Raw genomic sequence first — 18,004 nt, 5'->3', positions numbered from 1 at the left:
AATGTCTTCTTTCGTACGGAGGATCCAAGTGGCGGGTGACAACGGTGCCAGGATGATACTCCCCCCCCCACACACACACACACACGGTCTTCGTGAAAGAAATCCGCTTTGTCCGTTCCGTTCAAGTAGTGTTTAACTTATTCCCGCCATGTGCAAGCTTCTTGCCAACTTCCGTTCAACATTAGATCGGTTCTACTTTTCCTCCTCCTATTCTGTATTGCTCTCTATTTGCACACCTGTGTGTTGGTTTCCCTTTTCGGCCATTTCAGTGTCCTCCAAATATTTCTAAATAAAAAAAGGGTTCTCCCCATCATACTGTAATATCTTCTTTTTAGCAGGTGGACGAAAGATTTTCTTGGCTTTTTAGGTTAGGCACTTGTGAAACACATGGCACACCTAGATGAGAGTCGTGATGGTAATATCCAAACTCTTTTAATTTTCGTATCTTGGAGGTGAACATGGCTGTGGAGCGTCTTCAAAGGGTAGAAGTATGTAGCTCCTTTTGTTTTAGAAAAATTACTGAGAACTATGTATATTAAAACCTCTCCTAGCTAAGTGGATAAGAATATATTATATTGATACCAGAGCATACAGGAGGTATTGTTATTTTGAAGTAGCTTTGCCCCCCTTTTATCTATTTAGCAATCTTATCGAATCTTAACGAAAACCCTTGTCTTTTGTGCCTCCTGCTAGGCAGAAAGTTAATCCTATTGGTCATCATATCAGTGAAGTGTCATTACAGGAACACAGTGAACTTGATCGATTTATGGCAAGTTATTGCAATTAGAAAAAAAAATGCTAGTGGAATAGAGATCACTTAATTCCACTATTGGTTTATGAATCGCGTCCAAGCGTATGCAATGAACTTTTGAGAATAAAATCTGCTTTTTGGAGCAACTATTTCAATTGCAACAATGCAATGACTTGAGATTTGGAATTTGGAAACTAACGACGCAAGGCACATTCGCAAAACTTACATCTAAACACTTTCCTAGAACTGTTTGGAAAGCTCATTTTTCCCCTATCATTAATGACTGTATCGTCGTCTGTAACGTCTTCACAGAATAAAAAGGCAGAATCCTTCTGCTCTAGATAGGTTAAGGCAGAATCCTTCATCATCGTGTGTGTGGTACCTGTACCACTGTTCCTTTGCATGTTGAATGGTGAAAAACGTTTGAGGCCTTCCGTTACGATCCTCGGCGAACAACATTCTAGTTAGCGTTAATCTAATTAGAAAATAGAGAGAAACATGCGTAACACTCTACAATTAGAGCATGGCACTGCGCTATATTTACCTGCACAGCTGGTCAGATAGTAAAGGATCAATTCAAACAACAGTCGGCTAATTCGAGGGTCCTCGATGCAGCAAAATCTCAGCACCGTACGCTCCACCATCAGCTGATGGATGATGTCGGTGAGGAAAATCCGGTACGACAGCTGGCGATGGTCGTTCTCCTGCACCGTTGCTCCTTCCAATCCATCCGCCACCGCACAGTATCCCTTCATAGCGACGAACAGCTCCAGATACTCGACGGACGACGGTACATCGGGGAAGGATGCGAGTTCGGCCGCGACCCGCCGGAATGCTGTAACCGCTCCGGCGCCACCGATCCTCCACAGATCGCGCACCAAGCCGCACTCGTACCGGTGGTACTTCCGGTACGCCTCGGTCAAACACGCCACCGAGCAGAACATGGCCACCGTGCAGCCTTCGCACGGGATGAAGGTAAACAGCCGCCGACTGTGGCAATAGTTGCACCGCGCGTACAGATGCTCGTACTCGACCACGGCCAGCCCGTGCAGATGCGGGCCCAACTTCGTCGACAGTTCCTCCGCGCCGTTTGCTGCCGTCGGCTGTTTCTTCTCCTGCTGCTGCCAGTTGCGCTCGGCGGACCGGTGGCCGTTCTTTTGCTTCCGCGCGTTGATCGTCCGGACGCGCTGCAGCGCATGCTGGGCGCGTGCTTCACGCGCTGCCAGCTTGGGCAGAAAGCGGACCGGATAGTTGGACGCGCGGGCCAGGCGCACGTTCGCCACGCAGTCCTCGTACTGGTGCAGCTCCATGCAGACGATCGACCGGTTCGCGTACGCTATGCCCCGGTCGACCGAGTTCAGCTCCGTGTGGGCGATGCTTGCGTTGAAGTACTTCAGCGCCTCGATGTAATTGCACACCCGCGGGTGGTACAGGGCGGTACCTTGCGCGCGGTACGCCAGGGCCGCCACGTGCCCCTTCACGTCGGGCGCCAGATTCAGCTGGTCGCGGATGCCACCGCTGCGCACCAGGATAATGATTTGGTCGACAAAACGCTCCCGCACGCGCTGCGCGTCCGCGCTGGTGGTGCAGCTGGCCAAACAGCAGCTCAACGCATGCTCGGCGAGGTACTTTATTTGGCTTTGCCACAGTTTTTCGAACGGCGCGAGCAGATTGCATTTTCCGGCCAGCTTAAGATCCATGGCGCTTGGGGTGGGGAAGGAGGCACCACCTGAAGTAAAAGGAAGCCGGCAAAGGGAAGGTTGGTAAGCGTTTTCTTTCCACACTGCTCATACCCAGTGGCGTTATTTACACTTGAAAAAATGCACTTACCGTACGCTAATTGCACAAAACGAGTGATTTAGGGCACCGATTTCATCAGTTCCACTCAAACGCTCAAAACGTGGCCACATTTGCTGGAGGAGTGCTTTTGAACGCTCAAAATACCGGATTATACTGCGTCATTGCAATGTTGACGTTTCTCGGACGCCCGTTTGACAGCATTTAAATTGTCCGTTACGCTGGTGGCGTGTTCAGGGCGGTTGCACAGCTCTTTTCCAGATTTTGCTCTGCAAACGTGTGGCTTTTTGATTCGATTTTAGTGCAGATGGTGCTAAGTGGGATATATCTCGAAAGCGTATCCGCAGATGATCAATTATATCCCGAATCCAAGACCTTATGGAATCAGAGCATGGCAAAATGCTTTAGAGGAGCTTGGTACAGAAATTCTTTTTCAAGTAAATTGATTCTTATCCATCGTTTTTCCAATTTTGTTCATGTTCCAGCGAAACCTAAGGTTCGATTAATGATCCTGTCTATATTTTGAAGATTACCATAGAATCTACTTTGTAAAGCTTTCAGCAATGGCGCCACAGATGGCAATCGTGATGCAATAGCGAGCTTCTAAAAACACAATAGGTGGGATAAATTGAAAAAAAGCCGAACTACTTCGTTTTCTATGAACACGATAAAAGTGTCAAGACAGGGGTTTGAGTTAAGTTCGATGGAGAATTAATATTTATTTCTATTCGTAAAAAATCAATTTAATCCTAACGGGTTATTCGTACTCCCTTTTTCGTAAGATTTTATCTTGTGTCGATACGAAATTTCTAAATAATGTAACCCTCTAATGTTTCAGCAAGACGTCCCTTCTATGGCGCCCAATTGTTACGTTCGAAAACAAATTCTAATTCAACCTTCTAAAAAGGAGTCGTGCCCTCTGCTCCCTTTTCCTCTTTCGATCATGGTGCAATTCTATAGCACAGCTGCTCTCTCTTTCTCTCTATCTTAACCCTCCTTTCACTACACAACATTAAAGCCCATACCGGCACATCGATATCCACGATGTGTAGGTGTGAAGTATCTGATAGCAGTGTATCAGCTGGTTCATCGAGACGACACTAACACTGGTCGGATAGTTGCGTCCCGCCGAGTTCATGTAGTCCTGCAGCAGTGGCAACCATTTGAATGCCTCTTCCTCACTCTGCACCATCAATCTAGCGTATATGCTGCCCGTTAGCATGAACTCTACCGGGCTGGAGTACTTATCAACGAAGGTTAGCAACGAACCATAGTCCTTTACGCAGGCTTCGCACTCGCAGGTGAATCTGTACAGCTGCTTCAAGATTTTCTGCCGCTGCTTGCGCGGTATCATCCAGTGGTGCACGCTGAAAGATGGTTAGTGGTTTTGTGTGGTGGAAACCGTTAAAGCATTATTCCTGTCAACCTCACCATCAACCGTAACTTACTCGTAATGGTCAAAAAGCTGCCCACCGTCGGCGATCTGTCGCGTCACGACCAGGGCGCACCGTCCGTCGCGCATCGTGATGCGCTTCACGTTCGGTGCGCAGGAATGGTTCAGCATGCTCAGCAGCGGAAAGCAGGCGATGGCATACTCATCCGGCTCGTAAACGTCCTGCTCCGCCAGGTAGTCCATGTAGTGCAGAAACTGATGATTCACGATCGTGCTTTGCAGATGGTGGAGCAACAGGTTAAGCAGCGTCTTGCGCAGGATCGGATCCGCACCGCACACCTGCGCCGCGGGGGTGCGCTTGAGCAGCAGCTTGTGCGTGATCATTGCCACCAGCACGTTCAGGGCGAAATCTTTCCGGGCACGCTTCCGCTGGTTGGTGGCCAGGCTGTAGACCGTTTCGTAGACCGTCCTCGGTGACGCTGCGCGCCAGTCCATCTCGAACGCGTTCACTTTAGACACGTCCAGGTGGCTCAAATGTGCCCGCAGCGCCTCCAGATCGTGGTCGAAGCTGGCCAGCGCTATCGCAACGGTGCGCACCGCCAGCGCGAGATACTCCGTGCCGATGGTGCGCATGTCGTTCAGGATGGGACATTCGTACCGGTGGTACTGTTGCCAGGCCGCGCGCAAACACTTCTGGCTGCAGTACATGGCGATCGTGCACTCTTCGCACGGGATGAGCAGAAACGGTTCCTCGGCGTGGCAGAAGGCGCACCGGACGCGCTTCATGTGGTCGCTCAGCACCGTTGCGTACGGCTTTTCGACCATTACCACATCGCCTACCCGAAGCTGGCGGGTAGCCACCACGTGCCGACCGTACTGCTGGTTGTTGCACAGCTGCAGATCCGCCACCCGCTGCGGCACCGTCGGGTGAGCTGGGTAGCTCAGCTTCAACTCCTGCGCGTGCTGGTCCTCCGGTTCCATGGGGTCGTCTGCAAACCGGCGCGCTGCTTCGGCACTCGCTTGCATACTCTGGGCCGCGACTTCACGCATCGTCAGCTTGCCCATCAGCGCAGCCGGGTAGTTTGATTCGCGCGCAAGCCGTACGTTGGCCAGACAATCTTCATACCGGCCCAGCTGCAGGCAGACGGCCGCCCGGTTGCCGTACCCGATCGCTCGCACTTCCGAGCCCTTCGGCGAGTGCGCAATGCTTTCGTTGTAGTAGACGGTGGCAGCGATGTACTTTCGCTCCCGCTTGTGGAACAGCTCGTTCCCCTTGGTACGCAGGACCGCCGCACGAGCTTCGTCCTTCAGGTCGGGGTGCAGAAAAAGCCGCTCGCGGTACGGGTAGGACCGCAAGTAGGTGCCGATTTCGTGAAGCAGCAGCTGTACCACACTGTAATTATTGTCGGACTTTTTTTTATCCGCCTCTTCCAGCTTGCCCTTGATCGTACTTTCCCACATTTCCTGGAACAGGCCAGTGACGGTGGGCATATGCACACCTTCCATAAGTAAGTATTTATTGGCCATTAAAAAGCGGTAGAGCTCTGTGTGGATATAAAAAGCCAAATTATAATCGATCACTACACCTTCGGTGCTGATAAGATGTTTTCTTACCAGAGAGCCGTTTTCTATTTCACAACCGACACGTCGAGAGTTTTTCGCTGGAATGTTTTGGTAGTGATGCTTTGCGATGTTTGCGCACTGCTCAAAATGGCTGCTCTTCGGGCGACAAGCGCGCGAGTGACATCCGTCGTTTGGACAACAATTTAATTGTTCAGTTGGAAAGTTGCTGTTTTGGTTCGATTTTCGAGGGAAAAGTGACTGGTTTTCTCGTTTGCTACCAAATTATGCGATGAAACGGGACAAATAGAATCATATCGAATTAAACTATGCAATGTGAACTATGTTGATGTAAAATAATAATTATCATGTCTTGTTTAGGGCACGGACACCGCTCTGCCGCATGCAATGTAGTGATGTGCAAAGTATAAAGAAAATCCGGAGTTGAATCCATTCCGGCTAAAAAGAACTTCGGATCCGATTCCGGAGGGTAGTTTGGATCATAACTCTACTGAGACGTATCGGAATCGTAATCTATCGGAATTGGGTGGTATTGGAATCGGTCGGTACCAGGTGGATTCGGAGCTGGTGTAACGAGCAAAATGTTTTTTTGATGAAAATGGCGAAAACACAACAATGTAGGCAGTAAAGAGGCCTATGAGCCGCTTTAAGCAGATCACTGGTCTGTTCTAGATGGGTTCAGCCGACTCCAATCGACTTCGATACTCATCGGTTCCAAATAATTCCGGCCAATTTCGACTCCAGCCGACACTGACGCCCAATGATTCTTTCTAATTCGGACTCCGGCCTACTTTGACTCCAGCCGACTCTGACTTCTGACGGCTCAATTTTAGAGCCGGCAACGAATCAATGGCTACACACAAACGGTTCAATGGTCTTAATGTGCAAGTAGAATTTGGCATGCAATGTTTACAAAGCCCATTGGCGGGTAGCGGCCTTAAAAATAAAAATAAAATAAACTCGCGCATCAACTCTCAACGTTTTTAAAGCACAAAAGAGTTGTTGTGCCACAAGTCACAAGGGAATGCAATCTCACCAAAATAATTTGCTTTGTTTTCTTCGGTACGGTCCTCCTGAGCCATTCCGTGCTGCATCTAGCGAGCAATGCGCTCAGTAAATTAAATAGTACACAATTCATCGGTCACCGCCCACTCCCCTGCTTCGGCTTACGGCTTAGCTAAGCCCTTGGTCGTAAGAAATTCGCTCCCTGTATTGGTGGTGCGATTGGAATCGAAGCAAATCGGATTAAATTCCTGTCGTGTCCGCAGTAGTATCTAGGGAGGGGGCCCGTGATGATGCTTGTAACACTATCCGCTCCATATGGTTTGCTGCTGCGAGTGGTGGCGGCTGTTGGAGTCGATTAAGCAAGTCTTTCGAAAGCGAAGTAGGAGCGAGGGAAGGGCAAAAGGAAAATAATAGAAATCCCGAAGAGAAAATTATCTTACCCTTAAGGACCGGCTTTTCCAATCGCAGGCAGAGGAACGGAGCTGGCTGGCCGGTTGTCTTCGTTGTGGTCGGTCGCTGCGTGGGGGAAGTGTTTTCTTTTCGTCGACCAACACATTCCCCGGCTGTGAGAGATTACCGACCGTCCGACCGGACTGACTGTGCGGTTTTTGGGAAGGTGGCAAAGGAAAGACCTACGAAAAGGGAGCGAGAACTTTGGGAGACGCATCACGGATTGACTTAGGGAGGGAATGCATGCTTTGGAATTAAAATCCCTATCCTCGCTTCCACCTCCTCCTTACCGGGTTTTCACACCCGCACACGCCAAAATGGCACACTTGACCTGAAGGGACCGTAATCAGTAGTCAAGCACCCGAAAATGGGAAACGGAAATCCTTAATGAAAGGGTTCGTTGCTGCTAGTTGGTACCCGGGCGAGCAGCCCTTAACGAGCAGTGTAAGGGATAGGGGAAATCCCGTTTTCTCTAGCAAACCATTCGCATTCCCGAAGTTTGTGTGTGTGTTCTGGCGTCTTAAGCCAACCATAAGCTAACGCAAAGCATCGCAAGGTGTTGGGTACGAAACAATCATTTAATTTTCTGCCCCTCCCCTCCAAAAACCACGACAGCAACAACGCAACAACGACCACTATGTAGGGTGCGACCGGGTCCGGTGGACAGCATCCGTTGTGGAAAAGGGCATCACGCTCGCCTTCGACCCACCACTTCCTTGTGCTGGTGATGAATAAGTGATGAATGGTTTTTTGTTTCTTCCTGTGCCACTCGAAACGGTGCAACCGCCGTTGGTGCATCATCATCATCAGCAGCAGCATGTGCCGCTAGCATCAAAAGAAGTACGTCTGTGTCTTTGTGCACGATAAGCCATGTTTCTTTCTCCATGTTTTGTTTTGGCACGATGAAGTGTAATAGCATCAAAGTGTTTTGCAATCGGAGGGAAATGGCACTTGCTAATCCCGGGAGATTAGAGTGGACAATTTGGTTGCATGAAAGGTGGTATGAAGCATAAAGGAGATATGTGTTCTTGTGTAGCATTGGGAGTAAATTATTTATTGTTTGAATAGCGTTAAGCTTTACTTCAAAAGCGAGAGATGACACAAAATAAGATAGAACAACTGGATTAATTTAGAAGAAATGATGTTTGCAGGACAGTCTGCTTCCGAGTTACGCAAATTTGGAGATTCAAGAATTCTAGAGATAGGATCAAATTCTTCTGATTCCATACATCAATGAATGAATTTAAAGTGAGCGGCCAGTACATTAAAATCTCCAGTGTACCAAATTTCACTAAAAAGAAAGAAAATTGCGTATTTTCTGTCCGAAGCACATTAATTAATTAATTTACGGTCTGAAACGGAACTTACGCGAACGTTCACTGATGTAGTGATGGGGAAAATGAAGTTTTTGTCGGAATCGATTCCGGCTAGCTCCGCAGTTTTCTGGAATCGATTCCGGATAGTAGGTCCGGAATCAGTTTCCGGAATCGACTCCGGAATCGGCTCCGGAATAGGAATCGGTTCCGGAATCGACTCCGGAATCGGATCCGCAATAAGAATCGGTTCCAGAATCGACTCCGGAATCGGCTCCGGAATCGGAATCGGTTCCGGAATCGACTCTGGAATCGACTCCGGAATCGAAGTCGGCTCTCGAATCGGAAATGGCTCATAAATTAGAATCGGCTACCACACGGAGTCAGTTTCGGCATCGCCATAAAAAAAGGCGTTTGGGTCCAATCATAATACGTATTGATAACCGCAAAAATCCAAATTTACTTGTAAAAGATCCATTCTCATGGAGATTCCCGGACTGATTTCGCTCCGGAGTCAACTCCGGAATCGGCTCCGGAGCCAACTCCGGAATCGGCTCCGGAATCGGCTCCGAAATCGGCTCCAGAATCTTCTCCGGAATTGGCTCCGGAATCGGCTCCGGAATTGGCTCCGGAATCGGCTCCGGATTCGGCTCCGGAATCGGCTCCGGAATCGGCTCCGGAATCGACTCCGGAATCGGCTCCGGAATCGGCTCCGGAATCGGCTCCGGAATCGGCTCCGGAATCGGCTCCGGAATCGACTCCGGAATCGGCTCCGGAATCGGAATCGATTCCAGCATCGGAATCGGCTCCGGAATTGATTCTGAACACGGAATCGGAATCGGGTAGGTCCGATTTCGAGCTCCCACCACTACACTGATGCCTTCGGTGGCGCTTTACCTGGCTCACTTAATTGAACGTACATCTGTAAGAAGATTACAATTATGAGATATTACTAATGTACAATGCCATTGGAATGTGTGGAAGTGAAGAAGGCCAATGACCCTTGTTGCTAAAGACAACTAAATGATGACTGCAAAGGTGTAATCATAAGTGTTGTTATATTTCGAATCATTTCGATATTTATTAATTTACTTAAATTTAATCTTTGTGTATTATGATAATCTGTATATATATACTGCAAAAATACATAAATTTGGTGAGACACTGTATTTTTGATGCAAACTGAACGGTGATACAAACGCGAATCAAACTCTTGCTTTTATTGCAACGCATCGGGCCTTGGCCTTCATGGCTATCGCCAAGACAGCCATCCAAGAACTAAAAGAGGAAGAAATTGTCACAAAGAAGAACAAAGATTGCATTGCTTCCCATACAAAAGCCTTCCCATGAACCGGGAACTGTTCCGATTTCATCCCATCGATAAACGTGCTGACAAGTGTCCGCAAGTGACAGCAGACTGGGTTTGGTCGATATGGAGAGCCATCTTCGCCACCGGTGGGATTAGCTCACCGTACGATACCAATTCTGCAGCCTACGCACGCATCACACGATATCGGGTGTGCGATGCTACCAGTCCGATAGGCCTCCAGGCCTTCGAGTCTATCGTGGGCTTTTGCTGCACGACGTTCAAGAAGCAGAGGTGCAATATTTTTTCTTTCTTTTTTGCGTACCCACTATCGTTGATATGAGTTTCCTGAGCGTGACGATTTCTTGATATCGTCAACCGACCACAGCTCATACGGTACCTTTTGGCAACGGAATCCGTACACCGGCGATGCGTGTGCGGATGCACCATGAAGCGCCCACGTGCGTGCTGCAGCTAAGGAAAGGCAATCTCTCAGCGCAATTCCCGTCCCTGCTGTGTGTTTGTGGATGGAAGAGATACGGTACAAGAGTTGCCTTCTTTCTTCACTTGCTTGTTGGTACGAAATCATGCGGTGCTGTAAGAAATACAGAAAAAAAGTCTGCCACGAACGAGTTGTTCTCCCAAACCGCGAGATAACAAGTGCAGTGACAAGCGACAACTTCACTATCGAAAAGGGTGGTGACGTTGAGAAATTGTGATTCTCACACTTTTTGGGGGATTCCCTTTGGCCGTAGTAACAAAACTGGATGAGCTGCAATCATTAGATTGATACGCTGGCCGTGCGCGTGTTTTGGTTGTTGTAGGGGATTTCTTTTCTGTATGCTACACTTTATTATTAGCGAAGTATGTGGCTCATAAGGCGTGAAGGCTATTTTAGATTTATAATTAACCTCGCTGAACCCATCGTGCGACGAAACATTGTAATGGTGATAAGTTTCCTACTTCCTATATCTTGCTCCGTTTCTTTTCCGCTAGAATAGTATAAAACGAGGCTGCATTTGCCACTGTTTAGCATTATTCCATCATGTGTATTTTTAAAGTGCCGTTGTGCCTTGGGTTGATAGTGTTTTCCCCCCGCGGTGCACGGTGACGAACTAGATGTCACCGAATCGACCCTCGAAGGGTTTGAATATCAAACCTTAATAGCAAAACTGGACTATTTGCAGCACAAGCTTACCGAGATGGACTTTGCGATAAAGGAGGAACGAAAGGCCATCGACGAGAAGCTAGAACATCAGAAGAACGTGTCGGAATGGATACTGTCGATCATGAACCAGCAGAGCCAAACGCTTCGTCATAATCTATCCGAGGTTACGGGGGCCATCAGTACGCTAAACCAGAGGATGGTTAGCAATTTCATGGCTTTGCACATTCAGTCGAATGAAATACTCACAGTGCAGATCGCCAACGCTAATTACGAACGGCTGCGGAAGGATGTTTAAATGCTCCTATCAAACCAAGACCTCGCTCAGTTTATGATCAGTTCAGGCTTTAATCTTCGCAGTGTTTCGTTCCAATCGTGCAAGAAGAACCCATCGAAGAGATCGGGCAAGTACTTAATACAGCCTACTGAAAACGATGAGCCATTCATAGGATATTGCGAACAGACTAGTTTCGGAGGTGGATGGCTTGTGTTTCAGTATCGGTTTAACGGATCGCTAGATTATTACCGCGACTGGGTCGAGTATCGAGATGGGTTTGGCAGTGTGGATGGAGAAATTTGGCTCGGCTTGGAGAAGTTGCACAAGATTACTTCGGCACGAGATCATGAGCTGCTGGTGGAGCTGAAAGACTTCGAAGGAAACTACAAGTACGCACGGTATGATGAGTTCGAGATCGGCAGTGAGGGAGCACATTATCAGTTAAACAAGCTGGGAAAGTTCACAGGAACGACAAGAGACTCATTCACTTACCATAAGGGTATGAAATTTTCGACTAAAGATCGAGGCAATGATGAAAGTAGAAGCAAAAACTGTGCTGAGAATTTTCAGGGAGCATGGTGGTATGGAAATTGTTATGATTCAAATCTAAATGGTGTTTATATGAATAGTACAGATGCAAAATCTATGAACTGGTATGACAACAAATTAGCCTATATGGGTTTAGCGTACTCAAGAATGTTGATTCGCGAAAAGTAACGTAGTTTACATCAATAAAGTAAAATACACATGCCTCCATACAGCGATTAGGATGATTCCATCAATTTAGTATGCAGATGGAAAGAGTTTTGTAAAACGAAATTGTTTGATATCGTTGGATTTGTAAATAAGTAGTTAGGTTTTTCTTTATATGTAAAGTACAAATAAAAAAATGTAACTAACTCTGAATTTTGATTTTCGTTTGGTATATCTTTGACCATGTCTGCCATGCACGACGGTTTCCTTTCAATGATTTATAATTTAGCCATCTTTGTTGGCTAACATAACTCCCAACAAAATTTTGGGAGATCGTATTTACAGTAATAGTCTCACTCTGCATTCACCACTCTGAATCTTTAGATAAAACCACACGACCAGAAACAGCTCCCTAAGTGACTGATACAGAGAACCGCATAAATTGGCATTGCACATATTTTATCGCACTTTGTAAGACCACATTCATAAAAACAAAGCAGAAAAGAGATTGCCAATAAAATAATTTATTTTTTATGATGTGCTGAACCCGTGGGAATCTTAATCACGTTTCAGAGTATTAGTGCAACCAGTCTAGAACTCAGAAATCGGCATTATAAAAGGAGGCTACATATACTTTGCTTGCTCAGTATCATTCCATTGTAGCAATTGATTCTAGCTAACTAATGATCGTAACTAAAGTGTTCTTGTGCTTTGTGGTAGTTTTGTTTTCTGCACTGAAAGTGTTTGGTGTCGAGGAAAATGGCACAAAACCTTCCTTCACCGGGTTCGGGTTCGAAATAATAATGGCCAAGTTGGAATTCCTTCAGTACAAGCTGATCGAGATGGAATCTGCCATGAAGGAAGATCGAGAGACGATCGCACAGAAGCTGTGTTTTACTTCTGGCCTAAATCTTCGGAGTGTTTTGTTTCCATCGTGCAAGAAGAACCCATCGAAGAGATCGGGCAAGTACTTTATACAGCCTACTGAAAACGACGAACCATTCCTGGGATACTGTGAGCAGACTGCTTTCGGTGGAGGTTGGCTTGTGTTCCAGCATCGTTACGACGGATCGGTGGACTTTTACCGCAATTGGACAGAGTACCGGAACGGTTTTGGAAGCGTCGATGGAGAGTTTTGGCTCGGTTTAGAACGCTTGAATCAGATTACTTCAGAACGAAAGCATGAGCTGCTTGTGGAGCTGAAAGACTTCGAAGGAAACTACAAGTACGCACGGTATAGTGAGTTTGAGATCGGCAGTGAGGCGGAGCAATATTCGTTAAAGAAGCTGGGATCGTATACAGGAACGGCAGGTGACTCATTGACGTACCATAAGGGTATGAAATTTACAACCAAAGATAGGGACAATGATGAAAGTAGAAGTATGAATGGTGCTGAGAAATATGAGGGAGCATGGTGGTACAAGGAATTTCTCCTGTCCAATCTTAATGGACGTTATAAGAATGCTTGGGACTTTAAAAGCATGTTCTGGTACAACTATAAATTAAAATCTATTGGTTTAGCATACTCAAGAATGTTGATTCGGGAAACATAACCGATAAGGCGCTGTTGTTAGAAACAATATTTTACAATAGTAAAACAGAAGCGTCTTTTGCTAAACCAAGTGTTTCATTGCATGTATTAGTGAGAAAATATATAATATGTAATTGATTAGTTGGCATCATTGCTTCACTATTCACCTAACTTCTAAAGTTAAGTGCGTGGCATAGAGTCAACAAGCTACTAAAGCTACGCAACCGAAGGAATACTTGACCACTTGTCGTTGGTCAAATGGTTGCATCGCCGTTCTTAATCAGTAAAGATGCGGTTAAAATGCGGTTGGCTCGAGGAGTCATTGCTATTTTTCGACCGTCAAATATCTTTTAGAGCACGTATTTATTTGTTGTCCATTGCGAAACCTCTGGCATGCAGAAGGTTGCATGCGAGATCTCCTAGCAATCTCAAACCACCTTCGCAGACCACGTGCTTACTATCGTTTGGTAAATTTTTCCACGAAAAAACGCACATAGAGATTGTGTCCAATGCATGAGAGCTTGCTGGTAATGATTTATATGATTCATTTTTGGTAGGATTTGAACAAAAATGTGTCAATTTTCATGTCATCCAACGATCGCAGAACCAACCGATGATGTGGTGTAGAAGAACATATATTTTTTGTTGAAGTTAATTTCTATTCCAGTTATTAAAAGTTGAATGTGTGTGACCTTTTAACCAAGTAACTATCCAGGATGTTGTGAAAGATGATAAATGATTAATCAACTGACATTTGAGAACACGCTACTGTACTGAGAAAACCACCATAAGCGATATAAAACGTTAATAGAAAAGGTCGTATTTACATTAACAGCCTTACTTTCCCTAAAATTTCAGATAAATCGGCACAAATAAAATAGCTCGCTAAGCGACCGATAAGGCTACGACCGCATAATTTTGCATTCGCTATCACACTTTTTGAGACCACATCCGAACCGACCGTTACATGCATGAGAATAGAACAGATCACTAAACAGATAACCAACTAAAAACGCGGAGCTATAAAAGGAAGCTACATACGCTACATACAGCCGCTGCTTGCTCAGTATCATTCCTCAAAATCATTCTAGTAATTGGTTCTAGCTCTGACCATGGACGTTAATAAAGTGTTCTTGTGCTTTGTGGTAGTTTTGTTTTCTGTACCAAAAGTGCGCGGTATCAACCAAAATGCCACAAATTCTTCGCTCACCGGGTACGACTACAAAATCATAACGGCGAAGCTGGAATACATTCAGGGCAAGCTGATCGAGATGGAATCTGCCATGAACATAGATCGAGAGGCTATCGAAAAAAAGCTGTCTGGAGCCATCAGTCAGCTAAGCCAAACGATTGGCCACAATTTGACCGCGCTGCAGACACAGTCGAATAAAATTCTGTATGAGCAGGCAGCTAAAGCCAATCAAAAACGCATGCGAAAGGCGATCCAAACGCTAGCATCGAACAAAGATGTAGCTCGATTTCTAATCAGTTCAGCTCTGTACGCTCGAACGATCACATTTCCATCGTGCAAAGAAGAGCCATCGAAGTTAACGGGCAAGTATATAATACAACCTGCTGAAAACGATGAACCATTCCTGGGTTACTGTGAGCAGACTGCTTTCGGTGGTGGTTGGCTTGTGTTCCAGCATCGCTACGACGGATCGGTGGACTTTTATCGTAACTGGACTGAGTACCGTAACGGGTTCGGAAGCATGGATGGGGAGTTCTGGCTCGGCTTGGAGAAGTTGCATCAGATTACTTCAGAACGAGAGCATGAGATGTTGGTGGAGCTAAAAGATTTCGAAGGAAACTACAAGTACGCACGGTATAGTGAGTTTGAGATCGGCAGTGAGGCGGAGCAATATTCGTTAAAGAAGCTGGGATCGTATACAGGAACGGCAGGAGACTCATTGATCCACCATAAGGGTATGAAATTTTCTACTAAAGATCGGGACAATGATAACAGTTCAACGACACACCTTGCTTTGTATTGCCAGGGAGCGTGGTGGTACGATAACATTTGCATTGCTAATGTTAATGGACTTTATAAGAATGGTGAAGATATTCAAGCTGTGGTATGGTACACCTATAAATCAAGCTTTATGGGTATGGCATACACAAGAATGTTGATTCGTGAAATTTAATGAACAATTGTAAAATATTTTAATAAACCAATATTTTTACACATCATATAACGAGGTCAGACTGGACATGGTGTTGGCTTTTTCAATGTTTTTTTCGTTTAACTGATTTCGTTACAAAATAATAAACCTAACTGCAATCAGCGTTTCAACCCAGTTTGCATATAAAAGAGGCTAGATAGCTAAAGTTCACAGTTTTGTTTCGAATTTTGACTTTGCAAGCATGATTAACAGACTCGGCCCTAAGCTAAAGTTAAGATTTGCATTGTTGTAGCACGGATAAAAGAGTAGATTTTAATTTCAATAAAACGTTGAGAAGTTTGCAGTACATCATTAGATTACAATTTTTGAAGCGAATTTAAGTCCAATCCAAGATAAGAAGAGAACCAACGAGGCTTAATATTTACATTCACCACAGATATGAAACGTTTGTAGAAAAGTGTTACTATTGTTACAGTCACAATTAACCTCATTTAACTTGAAACTTTAGATTTGACAGCTGAAGTGAACCTGATAAGGCTAAGATCGCATAGTTTTGCATACGTTATCACACTTGCTGTAACCACATCCGATCGTTTCTTCCAGGAGGTTTACACTGTTCGCCAAACAGATAACTTAGTGTACAGCAGCACTATAAAATGAAGCTACATTTGTATTGCTTGTTCAGTATGATTTCATGGTAGTAATTGATTCTAGCTGACCATGGACGTTAATAAAGTGTTCTTGTGCTTTGTGGTAGTTTTGTTTTCTGCACCGAAAGTGCGCGGTGTCGAGCGAAATGAGACAACTTCTTCCCTCACCGGGTACGGGTACGAATTACTAACGGCGAAGCTGGAATACATCCAGGGCAAGCTGATCGAGATGGAATACACCATGAAGGAAGATCGAGAGGCTATCGAACAGAAGCTGTCGGAGCAGAAAACTCTTTCCAATGGTTTATTGTGGGCCATCGATCAAAAGCTGTCTGGAGCCATCAGTCAGCTGGCGCAAAAGATCGGCCACAATCTGACCACACTGCAGACACAGTCGAATAAAATGCTCTCCCAGCAGATGGCCTGCGCCAACCACGAACAGATGCGAAAGGAGATCCAAACGCTAGCTCCAAAGAAGGATCGAGATCAATTCAGGGCCAGTTCACCGTTCACTAAGATGCAAACCTCTTACCGTGCGTGCAAGGAAGAGCCATCGAAAGTATCGGGAAAGTATCTAATTCAACCTACTGCGAACGACGAACCATTCGTGGGCTATTGCGAACAGACTCGTTTCGGAGGTGGATGGCTTGTGTTTCAGCATCGGTTTAACGGATCGGTGGACTTTTACCGCAACTGGATCGAGTATCGGAACGGGTTCGGAAGCGTTGATGGAGAGTTTTGGCTCGGGCTGGAGCATTTACATCGCGTGACGTCGACAAGATCGCACGAGCTGTTGATAGAGTTGGAAGATTTCGAAGGAAACTACATTTACGCCCGGTACAGTGAGTTCAAGATTGGCAGTGAGGCGGAACAGTATCGTCTAAAGAAGCTGGGAACTTACACGGGAACGGCAAATGATGGATTGACTTACCACAAGGGTATGGAATTTACAACGAAAGATCGGGACAATGATGGCCATATAAGTAAAAACTGTGCCGAGGATTGCCGAGGAGCGTGGTGGTATAATGCGTGCTTCAACGTAAATCTCAATGCACTTTACAATAATGCTGAGGACACTAAAGCCATAGTATGGCACAAGTACAAATCGTCTTACACAGGGTTGGCATACACAAGAATGATGATCCGGGAGGTTTAGTTGGGTCTTGTTTGCTTTATAATAAAAAAACCATTTTGATTTGGGATTAATTTACTTGCGTTCACCATCACCATCACAGCTAACCTGACGCGTTGTCTCGCTTTCAAGACGATCAAAACCTTCTTCAACATAAAAGCTCCTCCCGCTTAGCTCTCATGTCTGCAAATTATTTCGATCAATTAAAACCGACATTTGGCATGGTTTGCAAAACTCTGCGATAAATCCTCATTATCTGCACGCAAACGCGTTTCTTCCCGATCCAGAGACCGTAGCGCAACGGCCACGGTCCTTAATCTCGCCTGCGAATGCAATAAATTTCATCACTCTATTCTAACAAGCAAACTCCGGGATTAGTTCCGGCCCCTCCCCCCCGGCTCAGCTGTAACGCTGGACATTTGTCTCTCCGTCCCGGAACACTCGTCCTTTCCATCGGGATGTACACTTGCTTTAGGTTGTACTTTTACTTCCCCACCACAGCAAGGGACTTGACTACGGGGAAATTCGTGACGGCGTGCCCTTTATCGGTGCGCCGTCCTGCTCCACAAGCAATCCATCTCGACACGGGCGCAACATGGCCGATAAAGTGAAGAAAAATTATGCGAATAATTCCCCGGGTTTTGGAGATAAAATTTACGCGCTTCTGGCACTGTTTCTCGCTTTTCCTCGCTCTGGCTCTATAAAGCAGACACTTTACACCCTCTCTGTCGAGTGGAGCAGGCAGTTAGAAAGCCGTACAGAAACAGTTTCAGCTTCTTCGCTCCAATGATAAACGCAATCCCGCACTCTTAAGTGAGGAAGTTAAAAAGTATCCTT

The 18,004-nt window shown here is 46.0% G+C and overlaps 6 protein-coding genes across 6 annotated transcripts; 4 read left to right on the top strand and 2 right to left on the bottom strand.

Moving 5' to 3' along the window:
* Positions 1-536: 536 nt before the first annotated feature.
* LOC3291278 (SET and MYND domain-containing protein 4) lies at positions 537-2,699 on the bottom strand. The gene is made up of 3 exons (XM_061657171.1): positions 2,582-2,699; positions 1,296-2,480; positions 537-1,226 (listed from the first exon to the last, which is right to left on the bottom strand). Exons 2-3 carry the CDS (start codon positions 2,449-2,451, stop codon positions 1,222-1,224), a joined length of 1,161 nt encoding a protein of 386 aa, XP_061513155.1. The 5' UTR covers positions 2,452-2,480; positions 2,582-2,699; the 3' UTR covers positions 537-1,221.
* A 537-nt stretch (positions 2,700-3,236) lies between these two features.
* LOC1270692 (SET and MYND domain-containing protein 4) lies at positions 3,237-5,744 on the bottom strand. Its single transcript, XM_309411.5, has 3 exons — positions 5,556-5,744; positions 3,997-5,485; positions 3,237-3,915 (listed from the first exon to the last, which is right to left on the bottom strand). The coding sequence occupies exons 2-3, from the start codon at positions 5,466-5,468 to the stop codon at positions 3,561-3,563; spliced, it is 1,827 nt and encodes a 608-aa protein (XP_309411.5). The 5' UTR covers positions 5,469-5,485; positions 5,556-5,744; the 3' UTR covers positions 3,237-3,560.
* A 5,315-nt stretch (positions 5,745-11,059) lies between these two features.
* Positions 11,060-11,944, top strand: LOC1270693 (ryncolin-1). Its single transcript, XM_309412.4, has one exon. It carries the CDS (start codon positions 11,060-11,062, stop codon positions 11,753-11,755), a length of 696 nt encoding a protein of 231 aa, XP_309412.4. The 3' UTR covers positions 11,756-11,944.
* A 470-nt stretch (positions 11,945-12,414) lies between these two features.
* Positions 12,415-13,349, top strand: LOC133392807 (ficolin-2-like). Its single transcript, XM_061654467.1, has one exon. It carries the CDS (start codon positions 12,415-12,417, stop codon positions 13,282-13,284), a length of 870 nt encoding a protein of 289 aa, XP_061510451.1. The 3' UTR covers positions 13,285-13,349.
* Positions 13,350-14,367: 1,018 nt separating this feature from the next.
* Positions 14,368-17,241, top strand: LOC1270694 (microfibril-associated glycoprotein 4). Its single transcript, XM_061654463.1, has one exon. It carries the CDS (start codon positions 16,106-16,108, stop codon positions 17,189-17,191), a length of 1,086 nt encoding a protein of 361 aa, XP_061510447.1. The 5' UTR covers positions 14,368-16,105; the 3' UTR covers positions 17,192-17,241.
* On the top strand, positions 14,375-15,452 carry LOC133392806 (fibrinogen-like protein A). Its single transcript, XM_061654464.1, has one exon. It carries the CDS (start codon positions 14,375-14,377, stop codon positions 15,404-15,406), a length of 1,032 nt encoding a protein of 343 aa, XP_061510448.1. The 3' UTR covers positions 15,407-15,452.
* Positions 17,242-18,004: the final 763 nt, after the last annotated feature.

The sequence above is a fragment of the Anopheles gambiae genome, chromosome 3 (genome assembly GCF_943734735.2).
Source record: "Anopheles gambiae chromosome 3, idAnoGambNW_F1_1, whole genome shotgun sequence".
In the NCBI taxonomy this organism is placed as follows: Eukaryota; Metazoa; Arthropoda; class Insecta; order Diptera; family Culicidae; genus Anopheles; species Anopheles gambiae.
The sequence above is the reverse complement of the archived record's forward strand: the minus strand, read 5'-3'. Positions and strand labels throughout refer to the sequence as shown.

What these genes read in the sequence shown, in the direction of transcription:
- LOC3291278 (XM_061657171.1), bottom strand. Translation starts at nt 2,451, where the DNA reads ATGGATCTTAAGCTGGCCGGAAAATGCAATCTGCTCGCGCCGTTCGAA.
- LOC1270692 (XM_309411.5), bottom strand. Translation starts at nt 5,468, where the DNA reads ATGGCCAATAAATACTTACTTATGGAAGGTGTGCATATGCCCACCGTC. An exon ending in CAGCTTTTTGACCATTACGA is followed by an intron (nt 3,916 to 3,996) that starts GTAAGTTACGGT and finishes ACCATCTTTCAG; the next exon opens with CGTGCACCACTGGATGATAC.
- LOC1270693 (XM_309412.4), top strand. Translation starts at nt 11,060, where the DNA reads ATGCTCCTATCAAACCAAGACCTCGCTCAGTTTATGATCAGTTCAGGC.
- LOC133392807 (XM_061654467.1), top strand. Translation starts at nt 12,415, where the DNA reads ATGATCGTAACTAAAGTGTTCTTGTGCTTTGTGGTAGTTTTGTTTTCT.
- LOC133392806 (XM_061654464.1), top strand. Translation starts at nt 14,375, where the DNA reads ATGGACGTTAATAAAGTGTTCTTGTGCTTTGTGGTAGTTTTGTTTTCT.
- LOC1270694 (XM_061654463.1), top strand. Translation starts at nt 16,106, where the DNA reads ATGGACGTTAATAAAGTGTTCTTGTGCTTTGTGGTAGTTTTGTTTTCT.